The sequence below is a fragment of the Pyrus communis genome, chromosome 15, assembly GCF_963583255.1.
Source record: "Pyrus communis chromosome 15, drPyrComm1.1, whole genome shotgun sequence".
NCBI lineage: Eukaryota > Viridiplantae > Streptophyta > Magnoliopsida > Rosales > Rosaceae > Pyrus > Pyrus communis.
The window spans coordinates 10,549,869-10,568,352 of NC_084817.1; the positions used below are offsets into that span (position 1 = coordinate 10,549,869).

At 38.0% G+C, this 18,484-nt stretch overlaps 1 protein-coding gene across 1 annotated transcript; it reads left to right on the forward strand.

Moving 5' to 3' along the window:
* Positions 1 to 12,618: 12,618 nt before the first annotated feature.
* On the forward strand, positions 12,619 to 14,269 carry LOC137717517 (cytochrome b-c1 complex subunit 7-2, mitochondrial). The gene is made up of 4 exons (XM_068456905.1): positions 12,619 to 12,805; positions 12,926 to 13,083; positions 13,461 to 13,508; positions 13,971 to 14,269. The coding sequence occupies exons 1-4, from the start codon at positions 12,712 to 12,714 to the stop codon at positions 14,037 to 14,039; spliced, it is 369 nt and encodes a 122-aa protein (XP_068313006.1). The 5' UTR covers positions 12,619 to 12,711; the 3' UTR covers positions 14,040 to 14,269.
* Positions 14,270 to 18,484: the final 4,215 nt, after the last annotated feature.

Here is an 18,484-nt window from a genome sequence, read left to right on the forward strand (position 1 = left end):
TGTTTAGTAAATTATGTCTGCAATACATTATCAGCACGCTCTTGACGCTGCGCTAAAGAGAGTTTGATCTTTAATCAGGGGAGTATTACGTTTTAATCATTCTTTTATGATTAATTTAGTATTTTATTGAATTAATCCACATGTTATTGATTCAATTTAATTTTTCTATGTTGAATATGATACAATGCATTGGAGATGCAATTCCGGCTTTCCAAGAAGGATCTTCTACAAATTCAAAGGCTTTTATTGTTTTCTGCCAATTAGGTATGCTTAAAATAAAGGAAGATATTTGAAACGATCTTGAAGCATGAAAACATTCCTCATGATGCACAAAGCCCCTAAGTTTATATTTTCCTTACGATATATATATATATATATATATATATATATATTGTATATGTTCATATATTTGTCAATATATATACACGTTTCATGCATTACGTAATTTTTGTTATGTGGAATTTGTGAGTCAAAGCATCAAAATAAATTAGAAGCAATTAGGGTTTTTCAAACCCTGGAAAATTAGGGAAAAAAAGATTAAAAATTGGGAAATTTTTTGGCTAAGGCCACGGCCTGGGTTTTTTACTGTTGCACACAATTGAGCCTGCAACCTCAATCTGTGCCTCGACCCATCTCACCAGAAGCTAGCACTGCTGGGCTTCATCCATGCCATGATCTGCCTCCAGCAACCCATGTTGCTGGACCTTTGCTTTTCTGGTTTTCCCCACCCCGGCCCACTTCACTGCTGCCTGCAACAGTTTCACCCAACCTGTCGGCCACCCGCTGACTAGGCTTGCATCAGCAACGGGCCTGCATTCAATGGCAAGCTTGCAGCTTGCTTTGTACCCTGGGCTGCACAGCAGCCTTTCCAAGCCCAAATCTCGGCCCGTGGCATTGCAGTAAGCATGCATCTCACTTTTAATGTCATTGGGCTGCCCGATGCAGCCTACCCGAACCCCATTTGGGCCTAATTTATTTGTATGGCCTGAAGCCAACATTAAATAATATATGGGCCTAGACAAATTTTATTTTGCTTCTACGATTGACTCCGAATGGTTCCGATCTATTGAATTTATTAAAAATGACCTGCAGTCCATTAATCTGAAAATTAATCCAAAATTATTGACCTGGATATCACTTTTGGACATTAACAATTCAATAACTTATTTTTATACTTTGAACCGTTGACACACTTTCGTAGTCCCGAAACACTCACACTTGAGTTCGTGAAGTAACTCAAATCCACTACACTTAAATCAGCATATCGCATTTTGTGTTCATGTAGGAACCTCACTTTTGTGAACTAAACGTTCATAAACTAAATTGAACCTGTAATTTCAAATTTAGTGCCTTTGAAATCCGAAGTTTTCAGAAAACAATACACCTATGAAAACCTAGTGTTTTTCATGAAAATCATGTCTTAGAACTCGAATGTTCTAACCTTGATGCTTATGGATGATTCATTCCCATATCACTAATCACAATCTTGTTCCCTCTAATTCAGTGGATTGTCGAACCGTCACACGTTCGATTTTCCTGGTTTAGACATTTCTAATAGAAACCACTTTATGTGAGGTACAAGACATTGCCTGAAGCACACTATGATTACGTCCATAAATTAGTACAATTCTGAAGTTTATAAATTCGATTGAATTTTGACTAGAGAATATTTTTCTCATCCTTCCATGTTTCTAACTCGCTTTTGACGTAGCAGTGTAGAAAGCGGAAGTTTACCAAATTCTCGGATCTGATTACTACCACAAACGTGAGAGAAAGGTATAAACCCAGTTCGGTCAAAACCTATCGAATGGGGGTGCCCTACTTCAGCAGAGGTGCACCGAACAGTAATACTCTGCTTCAGTAGGGACCTACCAAACAGACCTCTCCAGCTTCAACTAGAGCCTACCGAATCCAATTTTGGGTCTGTCTCTCACAATCTAATTTCGAGTTTATTTTTAGAACATATGGTAGAATCAGGGTCTGCCAAGCTGTGGCACCATGCCTAATGATCCTTGGTACATAAGACCTAAAACTTCAAGAATAAGGGAAAATATTCCCGAACCTTAACCCTATATAATCTAGTTACGCCCCAATGGAATGGATCATTGGTTATGCATATGTTCATGCCCCTACCAATGTTGTTGAGGAGTACCATTCTTATAGCCAATCTGTGAGACTAATTTTGCTTTACCAAACATCATTAGAAGAGCAGAATTTTGACATGGATGGCCTTGTTAGCCAAATCCCCTTAGTAAACCATTTACTTTGTGAACATTTTTCCATGTTCTTGGATTCAAGTTTGGTGTATGTTTTACTTATGGATAATCTTATTGATATTGTCCTTGAATATGAGTTAATTGAATCATGTTTTAATACATGTGACCCTATTCAATTAAACACGTGATTAGGTAGGAATGTAGGAAAGTTAGTAGTCTAGATGAATGCGATACTAAGCACACTAACTTTACACCTTTAACAACGACTTCAGGTCTATCCAACCTGACTGAGAGCATTGGCACATTCCTCGTTGTATGAATGGTATTGGATCACCATTTAAGGGACCTTAAATTCTCCCTATCGTTGAGTTTTTAAGGATATTCGAGATAACAATGATCATTAATGAAACCAATGAAGAAAATAAAGTGAAATATCTTTGCACCACCTCCAAAAATGAGCATGAAGCTTTGATTTGGGGCCAATGGGTTGTCTTCTAACTGGAAACACACCACATGTGACCGGCCTAAAGCCGAGTGATTCAAGCAATTTACTTGTTTTGGCACGACCTTTTGGGACACTTTGATCAAACAATGATGCTACGACGCATCTCCTTACCCGAAGTAAGGATCTTGTGCCTACAAGCACACGTTGGCAAGCATGCTCATTAGGGAAGTTTGATTTCTAAATCATCCCTAGCAATGATACAAAAAGGCTCTCTTTTCACAGTGGATTCAAGGGAATATATGTGGACTAATCCAACCAAAATATAAGCCATATAAATACTTATGATTTTGGTTGATGAATCGACAAACTGGTCACATATTTGTCCGCATACATTGCTACTAAACCTCCAGGCCGATTAAAGGTTCACCACCCTACTTATCCCTTAAAGTCTGGGAGACTGGATAATGCTGGAGAGTTTATATCAACGATTTTCGATAAAGTATTGCATGTATTTTGGGTTTATAATTGAACATCGAATTCCCATGTTCACCCCAAATAGCCTCACCTAACGATCATAAAGCGCAATTTAAATGATCGCCCAGATTTTGGTGAACGTACCAAGTTTTTGGTTTCTACCTAGGGTTATGCAATCTTGTACACAGTTATGTTGGTCCGCCTTGAGGCCCATTACCACCCGACCTATATGATGTTATAGTTGGTTACTGGGTACGAACCTGACGTTTTTCATATTTACGCATTTGGGTGTGCATTCCATGTGCCAAGTTGCACTGCCGCAACGTACCAACATGGCCCTCAATGAAAGATATGAATCTTTGTCAATTATGATTCTCCTTTACACTAGCTCTCTTAGACCCCTTGCATGCGATTTCTTTACTACTCATTTGCGGGTTGTCACTTTAATGAGACAGTCTTCCAGCCATTAAGGAGATATAAGAACGTCAACGTTTCTGGTGAACAACGCAAATTTGCGTGGACATTGCCCATTATGTCTTATCTCGATCCCCATACGGCACAAGTGTGATAAGTAAGTACGATGAATTCTAGCTTTCAGAATGTTGCTCTAGACGCATTCCTTTGATCTAGCTGAAGTGACGAGATCATATACCAACTGCAAACATGCCTGTAAGGATAGACGTACTTAACGGACGTTGATTCAACATCGATGTAGGGTGTGTCGCCCCTGTTAGATAGTCTGGTATACTGCCGGATAAACAATCAATTTGTCTTGGCCTGGAGCATGACAGATCACTCAGTTCGTAGGATTCACTTCCTTAGAAAATGAAGACACGGCACAATAATGAAACCATACTTAATGGTTGTCTCAAATTGACACACCCCGACCGAGATCAGGGCGTGCTGGCCGTCACACGAAGGTGACGTAGCCATGTGCACGTGCGGAAGCTAATAAAGTAGTAATATAAAAGTACGAATAATTAAAAACTAACATACAAAGTACTAAAATAAGTGCTAGCGTAAGTGAAATACAAATTCAAAGCAAGACTAAAGCAGTCCAAAAGAAAAGTTGCGACATAAGTACACCCGAAGGTGACCCTACGCTGGTAAGTATCTGTCAGAAAAGCCGGAAGAACCCTCTGGGAGACCACCGAAACTGCTAATCAACTAGAACCTGGAGGGGTGCAAAACAAAAGCGTGAGTGGGCAAAAACAAATCTTTTGAAAACCATTTATAGAAATACTTTCTAACCCCTCGCCGTAAAACCTGTATACTTCCCATAAAATAAACATATATACGTATGTATAGGTATGCCAAACATGCTCAAAGGTATGTCAATCACGCTCGATAATATGCCATGCCGAAATCTCATAACGATATGCAAGTGCCCAGGTATAAACATATCAATATCATATAATATGGCAGCCGGAGTCACCTAACGTGACCTGTACGGCTACATCTAGAGCTCAAATCTCAATCTCAATGTCTGAACCTGCCCACGAGTCGGAACCACCTAAAGTGGTCTGTACGACAGGCCTGGGTGTAACATATATATACGCTCTAGTGCTACGATCACGTGAAGGCTGTGCGAATAATCGCGGGTCACCTACGAGTCGGAACCACCTTAAGTGGTCTGTACGACAGGACTGTGCACCTAACTTGGATCCAAGCTGAGCGTGTGGTGCGGGAGGTGAACATCACGTGAAGGACTGTGCCCTACTCTGGGTGGGAGCACTAACACCGGGGGTGCAGGTTATGAGTTCTCTAATCATCTCAAACCACTACTGAAATGTAAACATGCATACCTCTTACCTGGCACTTACCTGTGCGTCCACAGCACCAAATATGCACATGTATACGTATGCCACTACTAATGCATGTGATGATGCATAAATGATAGGAATATGGTGCATGGCATAAAACAATTAACCTTTTTTAAACAATTTCTGGGAAAATAAATGTATATAGGTATATACGGAAAACCAAAAGCCCACTCACTGTTACGTGGAAGGGTCGTAGCCCCCCTGCCTCGCGTGACCACGCTCGTCCTTGGGATACGTGTCACCTATATGCGAAATAACTATAAAAACGTTAACTTTAAAGCACATAACCAACTTCTCGTAATAACTTCTCATACATTGCTCAAAATGGACAAATGAATATACCAACGTGCTCTACACAACCTCAGGATCACAACCATATTTTTAGAAAAAATTTCCTCCGCCGCACGCGCCCCCACGCACCAGCCAAGGCACGGCCACACGTGCCGGCCACACGCAAGCACGTGTGGCGCACACGGACGGCGTCAGGAATATTCTGTCAGTTTTGACAGATTCCGTTAACGGCGTCAGGAATATTCCGTCAGACTTGACGGAATATTCCGTCACCTTATTCCGTCACCTTCTCCGGCGAGACTCCGGCGACGTCGCCGGCGCCGGAAAACTGGAAAATTTTCAAACTTTGTTTTCTCACTCGTTTCTTAACTATTTTTCACGATTCTTGAACCAAATTAAAGCCCTAGACTAGTAGAATCACGTTAAACAACTTTTAAAAGCTAAAAACCACGCGATCATACCTGTCTCAAATCTCAAAACTCGGCCAACTTCGACCACGGTGATCCCGACGTCCAAAATCGTCCAACGAAGCACTCCGAGGCTCCTTGGGACACCACCAAGCTACCTATGAGCTTAGAAATCCCAAAAACTCAATGAATAATCTTTGCATGAATAGTACTCAAATCGGCCATTGTCGAATCGACGTGAAAACGAAGGATTTCTCACCTGAAAATGGTATGGATGTGCACGCCTCGACCTCACGAGTTCAATGGTATAGTTGGTTCCCTCGATCTGCTAAGGTTTGGTTGATTTTGTGTGTTGTCCGTACGTTTTCAGAAGGAAGAGGAAGGAATGGAGCTTGGGGGGAGAGAGAAAGACAGGGAGAAGACAGGGGGTGAGGGAGAGTGAGACAGTGTGTGTGTGTGTGTGGCCCAACACCTGCCACACCATACAAAACAACCAACAACGTGACGAAAACGCACTAGGGGTAAACTTGTAATTTCACACGTACGTTTCGATATTTCCAGGACGGGATGTCACACAAATCATTTCCATCTCATGAGATTAATCCGGATTACTCCCGAGACTTTAAGTTCTTGGTCTAGTATACTAGTTTGGATGAGCTAAATGGAATTGAAATGAGATTACCATCGATGATGTTTTTACTTATATGGTAGCTACCGACATAAATGAAAAACGATGATATCGAACTGTGTTCCATTGATTAAGTGACAACGTAGAACTGATTGGATAGCCAAAATAATAATCCAGGTCAAATTCCTTACCAAAGTGTGTTTGGACCTGTCGTTCCTACACTGCCCAAGGTAACCCTGTTGTGTTACAAGTGGGAAAGGAAGCATTATGAGATGAATGAAATAGTATGATATGATGCACGCCTTACGGCGCAAGGTTTCTCTCAAAACATCCTGTGATTAATAGCAGCATGATGAAATGTGGTTAGCGTTTTCTCCATATGGATATAGATACGGAGATTTACATGTAAGTTCCTAAAGAATTACATGGACTAGTTCAAATAGTTCCAAAACCACGGAACACTCTTTTAACTTGTTTGAGACGTTCACTTACAATCTGACAGATGTGGTATACCCGTCTAAGTGATTATTTTATACCCTTGCATGTTAAACTATGAAGTCTTATTTCGAATTTCTAGATTTACAATTTATGTTGTTGACACGAATCTCACTAAGACTCTAGAAGAGTTTGAGAAAACTGCCTTGCACCTAAAGATGGAATTTGAGATGAATGATCTTAGTAAAATTCATTTATGCCTTGACCTAAAGTTCAAGCATTGTTTTGATAGTACCTTGGTCTACCAATCGAACTATAACCCAAATGTGTTCCCTTTGAGTATACCTATGATCGTCCATACGTTATATGCAAATGAGACCCTTGAAGAAGTTATGGAATCTGAAATTCCATATCTAAAGTTCAACTTTGCACTTTGTTGTACTTAGCTCATTATATTAGATAGGACATCTCATTCGTTATTGATCTATTAGTAAAGATACAGCACCACACCTACACGCAACCACTGAATTGCTATTAAAGACGTACCCTAAAAGTACTACGAGGGCAATCTCAGTGGATCCAACCTCGAAATGATGCTTGCCTTGTTTGTTATTCTGACGAAGGTTACTTATCAAACCTGAACAAGGCAAATCCTCAAATGATTATGTTTTTACTGTTAGGGATATCGCAATATCTTGGAGGCCCACAATATGACCTTAGTTGTGAAATCTTTGAATTGTTCCAAGACTCACTTTATTTCACTACGCCGCAAGTGAGACATGGTTTGGAGTTCTTGTTAAGCATATTCGAAGTACTTGCTGTTTTCATCCATCGTTAAGTTCCAACAACGATCCATGAAGATTATGCCACATGTATCCACCTGACCAAGCCATGATGCATCAATGAAGTCAACACCAAGACATATTGTGTCTACATCTACATCAGCAAAGCATCAGGAGATTGAAGTCATGCAAGCCGATCCCAGACAATCTTGCCGACCTCTACATGACGTCACTGCCGAAGTCAACCTTCCAGAAGCTTGTCTGAGGAATTGGTATACCTAACTATTCATATGCAATGTTTGTAGTTCTCATTTGGAAATTCTGTCAAACTCAAATGAAGTATCCAGAAGTATACTCACTTGATCTTAATGTACTCTTTTTCCCTACGATTAGGAGCATTTTTCCCATCGGGTTTTTGCTACCTAACTAGGTTTTAACGAGGCACCCATCTTAGGCTGATCATACCCTTACCCTTGTGAGCTCTTCTACTTGCGTCCAAAAGACGTATAGTTTTGACTTAATGCAACTTCACACTTTTCTCCTTAGTCTATGAGTTTTTTCCCACCTTGGGTTTTACCATAGTAAGGTTTTGTAAGTTTTACCTTTTTATGCATTCTTCCATTGATATGAGACTCACATTCGCTCATTGTGCCGACAACTTTATCAATTGTACTTGCTTCATCATTGAAGACCTGATGTGCCATTTACTTGAGTATTTACACATTCAAGGGGGAATGTTGCAGTCCTATTTGCTAAGGAAGGTGATTATGTAAATCCTTGTAGATCTAGGAATATCTCTTGTATTCCTATTAAGAGTTGATTACCTATTAAGAGTTGTAATCCTAAAAGGGTAAGGAATTAATCTTCCCTACTACTATAAATAAAGGCATAATGTGGTGGAATAGAACACACCTCACAATTACACATCTCTCTTCTCTCTCTATGCCGCACCTTCCCTCTCTCTGGCCTCCATAATTGTTCAGTAATTTATGCCTACAACGCATGAGATTGATTTTTCGTTTCTAAAAAAGAATGCACATAGTAATTAATTATATATAGTAAAATACGTTATAAATTAATGGCTTGTTTGGAATGGTTTGTTTGGAAGTGCTTTTAAAATGACTGAAAACGCTTTTGATGAAAATATTTTTGAAGCCGATCCTTAGTAAAAATTCAATTGGATCATAGAAATTACTTGAAGTGCTTCTTACAAGAAGCTCATGTCTGATACTTCTTCCAAAAAGCACTTAAAGTGTTTTTGGAATCCAAAATAATTTTCATCAAAAACGTTTTCAATCATTTTAAATGCAATTCCAAATGAACAGCATTTGTTAATTTAAAAAGTTATTATTCTTATACTGAGCCCGATTGAAATTTATTAAATTAAAAAGAGTTACTCTTCTCAGATTGAACCCGATTGAAATCTTATTCAGCATTGATTGACATAAAATAAATCTTAGAGTGACTGCATATCGTACTAAAATGGGTGGTATGGGGTTTGAATACAGATCGGCAAAGGCAAACAATGGTTGGGATCTTAGCCATTGGAGAGCCTAATGAGACTTTGGAACTCTCATCATGTGGACAAGCAAGGAGGCGAGTGACGGGAGAAGAGGGAGAAGAGGGAGGAGAGACTAGCTATGACGTGTCGGAAGATAATTATCTAGTTATAAAATAAAATAAAAACTTAAAAGATGATTGGTTAAAATAATAATTTATTGTGAAATTAACTGCTTACAAGTTCGGCTTAATTGTGGACAATTTGGACGAACATTTGTATGAATGAGGTTGCAAAATTGACGTAAAAATAATGCATTTGGACGTTTCAAATATACAAGAATTTCGAATGCTTTTTCAAAACAAGTGTAATTGTTTTTTCCCCATTCAAACAAACACAGTTGCTTGAATTAATTTGAAATTTATAAGTAATCTTTTAATTAAATTTTAACAAAGTCAGCACAGTTCAAGAGATCCAAAAACCAAGACCCCCAGAAACTAAGACCCTAGTCTTTGATTAATGAAATATATATTTATTTTATATATTTTAATTCATCAATAGGGATCGCAATTCTAATCACTAAACTCGATAACTGTGGATAACCGTCCGAATGGATTAGATTTGGATATGAAAATTCGGGTATATATTGGGTATGGGGAAAAACCGTGAATATTATTCGGTTATGGTTTTGGATATGGTTATAGGGATCCCCAATCTATATCCATACCCGAATCCGAACCGAATAATATATAAAATAGTTATTCATAATATTAAAGTATTAATACACACACACACACCCACGCATATGTATATTCATTATTCGCCAAATCCCTTACTTTGAGTGTAAATACAAAAATTGCATTATGTGAGTTGCATTTTGTGGGAAAGTTCATAAGTTTTGATATGAATCAAAATTTATGAGAATTCAATGGTACTTATGGGTGATATCAAAGATCGGCCAACATTATCAATGTTTAACTTTAATTTTTATGCTCCACAAGATCCATTCTTTAAATTATTTTATACATCAAATATTTTATGACGAAATTAATATTTACTAAGCTATCATGCGTTAATTGAACGAATATATTTTTTGTATTGAAAAAGATGGGACATAACCGTTAACCGATGGGGAATCCGTTATCCCGTGGGTATGGTTATGGATAATACTCGATGGTTAATTTGCGGTTATGGATATAGTTAATTTTCGTGATTATGGGCATGGATATAACTTTTCCGTCTACAAACCAAACCATTGACATCCCTATTCATCATCAAGCCCAAAGTGAAAACGTATCCACTAATTGATTTAATTCTGAACTACCAGAAATCCAATTTGCATCATTGTAAATCGCAAATAAGATGGATGGTATGTTTAATGGAATCAATAGTTCATGGGGTATTTCAAATATCTTCACACTCTGACTAACCCAACCCAATGTTGTTGTCCAAGACGGCATTGTAGCATTCATGATATATATCAAGGTTCCAATTACTTGTGAATATTCTAATTGAGATATTGGTTTTCCAACATGCATTCTCAATTTGGAACTAGGATCAAAAGGTGTTGTGGCAAGTTTGCAATCAAAATGGCCAAACTTTCTTAACACCTTTTCTACATAATGGGATTATGTTTATCCAACATTGTTTCTCTTTATTTGAATTTAACAATGACATTGCTTGACCAAGATCCTTCATGTCAAAACTTGAATTCGACATTTTCTTTGTATAGTTAATTACATCCTTTACTAGTTCGTATTATGAGCATATTAGCAACGTATAAGTATACAATAACATAAGAGTTCTCATTGATCATAATATGAAGACATTTGTCTCACTCATTGCTCTTAAAGCCATGCATTTTAGTTTCATCAAAAATTTATTTCATTACTTTGATGCTTGTTTGAGTCCATATAATGATCTCACAAGCCTATACACTTTTTTTTGTTACCACAAAACTCTCAAGTTGTTCTATGTATATTTCTTCATCTAATTCTCTGTTAAAAAAAAAAAAAAAAAAACAAAAAAAAAGAAAGCTTTCACATCCATTTAGTGTATATCCAAACTGTAGACAACTTCAATAGCAATACGTGGGAATTCTTCCTTTCCAGATTTCCTAAGGAGACTTGTTAATCTTAGTATACAGAACCTTATTCAATATTTTGTTTGCAGTAAATAAAGCTTTACTCCACATGTTGTGTGGAAGCCCTGGACTATTTAACATGGAATTTACTAAGGGTGGGCAAACAGGTATAAGAACCGCAAGTCGGGGCGGGTACGGGCCGAGGCCGGTTCCTAATTTTTAAAAAGAGAAACGGGGCGGGGCGTGCTTTGAAAATTTTAGGGGCCGACCGGGTCTAAATGTATAGAAAAACGGGTACCTAGACTGGCCCGTTTGTAATTGTAATGGATGGACGAGATTGAAGAGTAACCTACATCCAATCTGAACCATTAGTTTTACCTTAAGAGCTATCCGACAAAATCACACCATCAGACACCACATTCTCTCCCTCACTCCTCATCCTGCTCGACTGCAATAGTGTCTCCCAGATTGCCATTCACCATAAGCTCAACGTTAATCTACATCATCTAAAACTTCAACACCTAAAACTTCAACGACTACACCGTCTACAAATCAGGTCCAACGCCTGCATCGTCTGCAACTTAGGTCCACGGGTGACACCGCAATCGATCTCGCCAATCACAAAATCTCGATGCCGATCTGCGCATTTTATGCCTTCTGCACCTTCCTTCATGAACCAATCTACAAGTCTTTCAGGTTCTGGTTAGTGTTCATCTGGCGAGGTGGGTCTTCACCTCTTTTGCCGTTTCTTCTTCTTCTTCAAAGCCTTCACGAGCACTCATTCTCTACTCCAAGCCCAGATGTTGTTTATGCGATGGCCTCAAAGAAAAACTTGAGGCCACTATCTTACTTTCCAGCCCTGATTCCCTCCACAACATCGATTTTCAGGTGAGGTATATTATGAGCAATCCAGAGTGAGAAAGAGCTTACCAGTATGATATACCAGTTTTGGCCAGAGTGTTATCTGATGACACTGAGGAAACTCTACCCAGATTATCTCCTCGCGTCGCGCCATCGTCGTCAATCGGAGTCGAGAGACAAAGACCTTGATTTGGGATTGGGAGAGATAAGCAAGAGATACGGGGACCACCACCTTCACCGATTCACCACCGTTCAACTGTTGGTGTGAGTAGAGGGAGCAATTTGGAACAGTGGAACGTTTTGGAGCTCTGTATCAAAAAAAAAAAAAAAAAAGAGTAATTAAACTTGTCCCGAACTACCTCGTTTCAAACGGTATAGGTTAGGTCCGATTCCCAAACTCAAAATCCTTTTACCCGATTCGACCCGCCCCGGTATTGTTTAAAACGAGTACAATCCGGTCCGTCCAAGGCCCAACCCTAGAATTTACTAGGTGAAAGTTCTATTCTTCCGTCTCGCTACACCATTCTGTTGTGATGTATACATACACCATTCTTGAGACCCAATATCCTTGCATTACCCAATAGGCTTATTCGGTGGCCCATAAAACGACCCGATTTAGGACCCGACCCAAAACGACGACGTGTCAACTCTGGAGTCATCATAGCCATGGCCACCACAACATCGCAGCCCTCAGAAACTCGACGATTCGTCCAGAAACTAAGCCTAGAGAGAGAAAGAGATAGAGAGCAAGAGAGGGAGAAGGCAAAAATGGCGTCGTTGCTGAAATCTTTGGTGGATCCAAGGAAGAACTGGTTCGCCCGCCAGCACATGAAGGCCGTCTCCCAACGCCTCCGCCATTACGGTACACCTCCTCTTTCACAAACCCTATCTTCTTTTTCTCTCTCTATATGTATCTGTGTATGTATAGACCGATTTGATTGGATTAGATTTGAACTATGCTAAATTGATAATGAAAATTTAGGGCTTCGATACGACGATCTGTACGATCCCTACTACGATTTGGACATAAAGGAGGCTCTGAGTCGTCTGCCGAGGGAGATTGTGGACGCTCGTAACCAGCGCCTGAAGCGCGCCATGGACCTCTCCATGAAGCACGAATACCTCCCCGAGCATCTTCAGGTGCCTTTTGCTTTTACCTCTTTTCATTTCACTTATTAATTTCGTTTCAAGAATCGAATCCCTAATTTGATTGGTACCGGATTGTCTTATGAGAAATTTGATTCCAATTTTGCATTTTTATGATCGATAATGATTTAATACGATTCAAAACAGAATCATGAATGATATAATGTTAAGCAAAGATTGTGTATTTCGAATGGTTATGTTAATGATTCTATCATTTTTTTCCGAATTTGTTTGCATATTGTAGTAGTGTGCGTAGAGTCTTGTGTTTGAATGTGTTTTCCGATGCATATTGTAAAGTTCGTGTTCACCATATATTTGTATACTGTTGAAATGGCATTGTAAACAACTGCCTTTGTTTTGCTATTTTGCAGGCACAGCAAACACCATTCAGGAGCTACCTTCAGGAAATGCTGGCTCTGGTAAGTACCGTTCATTTTCTCCTTCACTACAATTATTTCTTGGTTGCTTCAGCTTGTGTTTGTATCGTCATCCATGAAGCTCCTAAGTCCTATATACCAACTGTGTTTGATTGTCTAACGAAAACATAAAATTTCCGGTGACTCTTTATTTTTTGAAACAAGTTGATGGGGAAGAGTACTTTGTGTATCACATTTTCATTTGTTTACATGAAACATTCATTTGTTTACATGAAGGGTATTTTTGTACATGTAATTTGCTAATTTGCTACATGTGTGTAACTTGGCGATGGAAAAAAATGTCAGTTTCCCTTTTTGTTATGGTTTCTGTTCTCTGACATGCCCTTGACAGAAGACATTGAATAACCAATATAGAGATTGATTTGAAATTGATGGATGTTGTACTGCTTAATATGTTAGGTACGTTATTTGTCACAAACTGCCTAATTATGCATATGTCTGCAGGTCAAGAGGGAGAGAGAAGAGCGTGAGGCTTTGGGAGCTTTGCCACTCTATCAGCGCACCATTCCATAAGTATGTTATTGCTTCTTGTAGCTAATTCTCTGTTGGAACGAATCTTGGGATGAAATGTTAGCATTGTTTATGATAGATGTTTCAATACCTAAGGGAAGATTGTGTTCTGTCCTAGAAGCTTTTCCAAATTGTTGGCCATTTGAGGATCGAAATTGAGACTTACTTCATGGTTGTCATATTCTGGGAGTCTTTTTTCCAATAATAATGTGTGATCCAACTTTCAACTTTAATACGTTTGATTGCAATAAGCTGCTTTCTCTACAACGGTTCTTGAATTCTTTCTATAATGCTCATTTTTTGCCTTATACTCGTTTTGAGTAAAATATGATTGGATCAAAATGGATTTGAGTTTTGCTGTTTCTCTCAGTACCTATGTTTGCCATCTTTATGGCCACCAAGAATGGTTGCCTAGGTTTTGGTGCCCTTTATTATTTCTGTAGGCTGTAGCAAGGTTATTGTTGACTATGAAATGCAGTGGAAGGATGGCTTATGATGGGTATTTTACCACCTGCAAAAGTAGGGATAAAAATACTTAAAAATACTTGCAAGAGTATAAGGTTGTCGTAGTATAGCAGCTCAAGTAAGGTCGTTTTCTACAGGGATTGAATGAATAATTTATGTTTAAAATCAACTCTTAATTAATTATTGAAAACAAAGTTTGAAAAATGTTGATTCTAGAATTAATATAATAAAAATAAATTTTAAAATAAAACAATTAAAGAAATTAACTAGAGAACAATTTAATGAAAGTCTATTTGTGGGTTCAGTCGTCATCCTAACAATCTTACGTAGTTCTTCTAATTCCTTATGAATTACACATGCATATTTCGAAAGTTAGGTTTTCCTAGAGTATGCCCTACTTGGAACCTCCAACATAGAACGTATATCTAACATGCAACTCGTCCGTGGCGTCCAAATCGAATGTGAACATACAAGACTCATTAAGTTTTGTGAAAACCTTTTGAAAAACCATACAACCCTTAAGATGTATAGTCCATCCTAAAAAGTTACACATTAACCACAATAAGCCAGCGCCAATTTGAGGAACAGCCCTCCGCCAAAATTGCATCAAATTACTTTTCTAAATATCCTAATGGTGGCCAATCATCAAGACAAATAAATAGTTTAAAGCACAGTGATTATCAATTCAAAACTTGCATGCATAATATCATAAGTAAATTAAAAAGAAACTACATATTCTTGCTAAGGCTCGTGGCCTTGCCCTAGCAAACAAAACTAGTTACTAACAATCATAAAACAAAATATTATTAAAAACATAAATAGAAAATACTTTGAAAATAAACTTGAATAGCTCTCTAAAGCCAAAGTATTGCGTTCTCCCCACTTTGTTTGTTGCGCAGAGAATCCTAATGGCTAACAAGATTTATTTATACTACTAGAAAATAAAACCCTACCTTGAAAAAGGTGTTAGAATAAAACTAAGAAAACGTAATTAAATGATAAAACAGAAAATAAAAGGTTTCCTATTTGAACTAGAATTCGGAGTTCTCAGAAAATCACATTTTTGACCGACCAAATCAACTCCGATTTGGTCCCAAAATGTCTCTTTTGAAAGTTGAAGACGTCCCCTACAAATCCTCAGAAGGAATCTTCATCAAAATATGCCATCTTGACCTCCAAAATACCCAAAATGTCCAAAAACATTAATCTGGGAAAGCTGCGCGCTGGACCTTTATTTCATCGTCACGGTCAAACGACTTGGTAGAAAAATCTGGAATTTTGACACAATCATCTTGAAAGGCACACGAACATCTTCCAATTAGAATCACTCCAAAATTCATCCGTTTGATTACTTTTTGCTTCAGAGGAAGTCGAATGTCCTATATTGAAAATATAAAACAAAGTATCAAAATTCTACGAAAATAACTAATAAATTAATACTAAAATTAAGGTAAAATATATAGTATAATATCGACTCATCAACTTACATGGCACAAAGTCATGTTGGTTGTGCACTACTACTCGTGTCATATAAGTTGCTTTGTACTAGGAGCGGTTCCGAAATGTGGATGCGGATGTTGATTGCTTACAATTTTATAGTTCAAAATTGTGCAATTACATCAAATTTTAAATTGCCAAGAATGATAGTTTTGCTATTATATTTTCGCCCTGGGTATTTAGGTTTGTAAAATGTGTAGTTGAAGATGGTTTCTGTGTGTGAGCCATGGAAACTCCTCCCGTGGGCCTAAGTGTACGTACAATTTATTTGGGCTTGGTGAAACAAAATGGTTTAGATAGCAATCACGACCTTTCAATTGACAATTTTTTTTCCTCACGTTCTACTTAACCCTAAGGGCGTCGAGTTGAAAGTGTGCAAAGGTTTGGAACACCTAATTCAGCGTCGAACCTCCAATTCTACCTTTGCTTTGGCGTACATTTGACTTCCGAGACAAATGTACATCTCATGTGGAACCAGGCCTACATGGAGAGAGGGATTAGTCCACCATTAATTTGTGGTGGGATACTTTCTATATTTAAAAAAAAAAAAAAAAAAAAAATGGAAGGACATTTTGTGTCATGATATTGTTATATCGATAATTAATTGATGCATATAACTGAAAATTTGGTTAAGTCAAGTTGGCTAAAGTAGTAATCCTCCTCTTCGCACGGTATAGAAGGCGTGGTGGCGATTTTTTAAGTGAATCAGATTAGAATCCAAGGTTTCAGTTCCAACATTATGACTTTAGGACTGGAAATTGTCTATGAAAGTTACGTTCCAAAAGGTTTAGGACCACTGGCGGAGCCACGTTAAGGGCTACCCTAGGCTATAGCCTAGGTAGCTTTCAGTGAAAATTGAAATTTTATAAGTAATTTCTATTGATTTTCGAATGTAGCCCGCCATATATTTAGTTACTGATCCGAATTATCTCACTTTATTATATAAAATTACATAATATAGTTTACAAACGATCTTTTTTTTCTTACATCCTTTTCTCTTCGCTTGGATTTGTTTGAATCTTAACACTTATTTGTTTGATAACAAATATTCCTGGCTCACCTTGTGAAATTTTTCTTAAGCTAAGTGATATTGTGAAAAATACAGTATCAAGTTTCTTTGTTTATAAAGATTTAAATCTTTAAACCAGTCCATCCGGTAAAAAATTTCTGGCTCCACCATTATTTAGGACCGACCTCGAGCCAAGGCAAGGGCCCGGTGACTGAGATGTTCAGTTTGTGGTTTTCATTTTGGGAAAGAAGTTATGGTCATCTACGTTGGAACTAGATGACACTTTGGGGGTCCAGTTTTGCTCACTTCCCCTAACTCTTGCAATATAACCACCTCACTTTGGGGCTCCAGAATCATGCAAGGTCTCTAAAAAACTGGCTGTGATCAGTCTATGCATTGCATTCCGATAGGAGGAGAATGTGTTAAGGTATTAAAGATCCCCATCTATTATTTAAGAGCATCTCAAATAGAGAGATGAAAATTTGGAATCTCATCCGCCATTGAAGAGCTTTCTATCTAAGAAAAAATTCAGGGCATTTTGCATCTTCTTTTGGAGATGCTCTAATAAAGGACGTTATGTTAGCATGTTCATTTCTTCATGCATGTATGAGCTCATTTTGACATAATCAAAAGTCTAGATTAATTATTTAATTTTTAGACACATCATTGGGATGATGAAATTGGGTACTAGGCGGAATATCCTGCAAATAAAAATTAACTTTGCACAGTAGACTAGTCAAACGAGCTAGTCAATTAGTTACGAGTTAGTCAGTGATATAAAGTGCAGTTGTAAGAACAAAACCTAACTGACCAGTACGTTCAACTAATCAGAGTTTGCCCAGATTAGTTTCACAACAATTTCCTAAGCTTGAACACATTTATATATCGGGTCATTATGCAAACAGCAATAACAAAGCAATTATGAATCAAAGTATGTTGGATTGACTAGTTAAGCTCACCAATTAACTAAGTACAGACTCGTCAATTAATCAAACGCAAATCTACAGATCAAACTTAGTTCACTACAAGTTATCTTAGTCAACAACAAATCAGTTCATTGCTCATAATATGCAGTGTAAACTTAGTCTCTAACACATATCAAATAACAATTCATAGGATGCATGAAACATATGAAAGTAAATAAGATATGTGGACAAGCTTAAGAGACAAAAAACGCAAGAAGTTTTTGGCCGAAAAAAACCCACATTTGGGTTTAAAAAAAAACCGGAGACTCTCCACTGAGTCTAATCCACTAGTGAAATCAATATTCTTACAAAGTAACCACACAAGCTCAATTCCGAGATCCTAATCTACAAAGCAGCTTGTACCCTTGTACAACCTTACCTTTCATGCAATGGATTCCTTTGGTCTTCACGAAGTGGTAGCTCCTCCTGAGCTCTTCACCCTGTGGCACCGAAATCAAATCAACTTATGCAAATGATGTTATGATGAAGTTGATGCAAATCTAGATTCGATG

Coding starts and splice junctions, on each gene's coding strand:
- LOC137717517 (XM_068456905.1), top strand. CDS start 12,712: ATGGCGTCGTTGCTGAAATCTTTGGTGGATCCAAGGAAGAACTGGTTC. Junction 13,084..13,460: donor ACCTCCCCGAGCATCTTCAG/GTGCCTTTTGCT, acceptor GCTATTTTGCAG/GCACAGCAAACACCATTCAG. Junction 13,509..13,970: donor TTCAGGAAATGCTGGCTCTG/GTAAGTACCGTT, acceptor ATATGTCTGCAG/GTCAAGAGGGAGAGAGAAGA.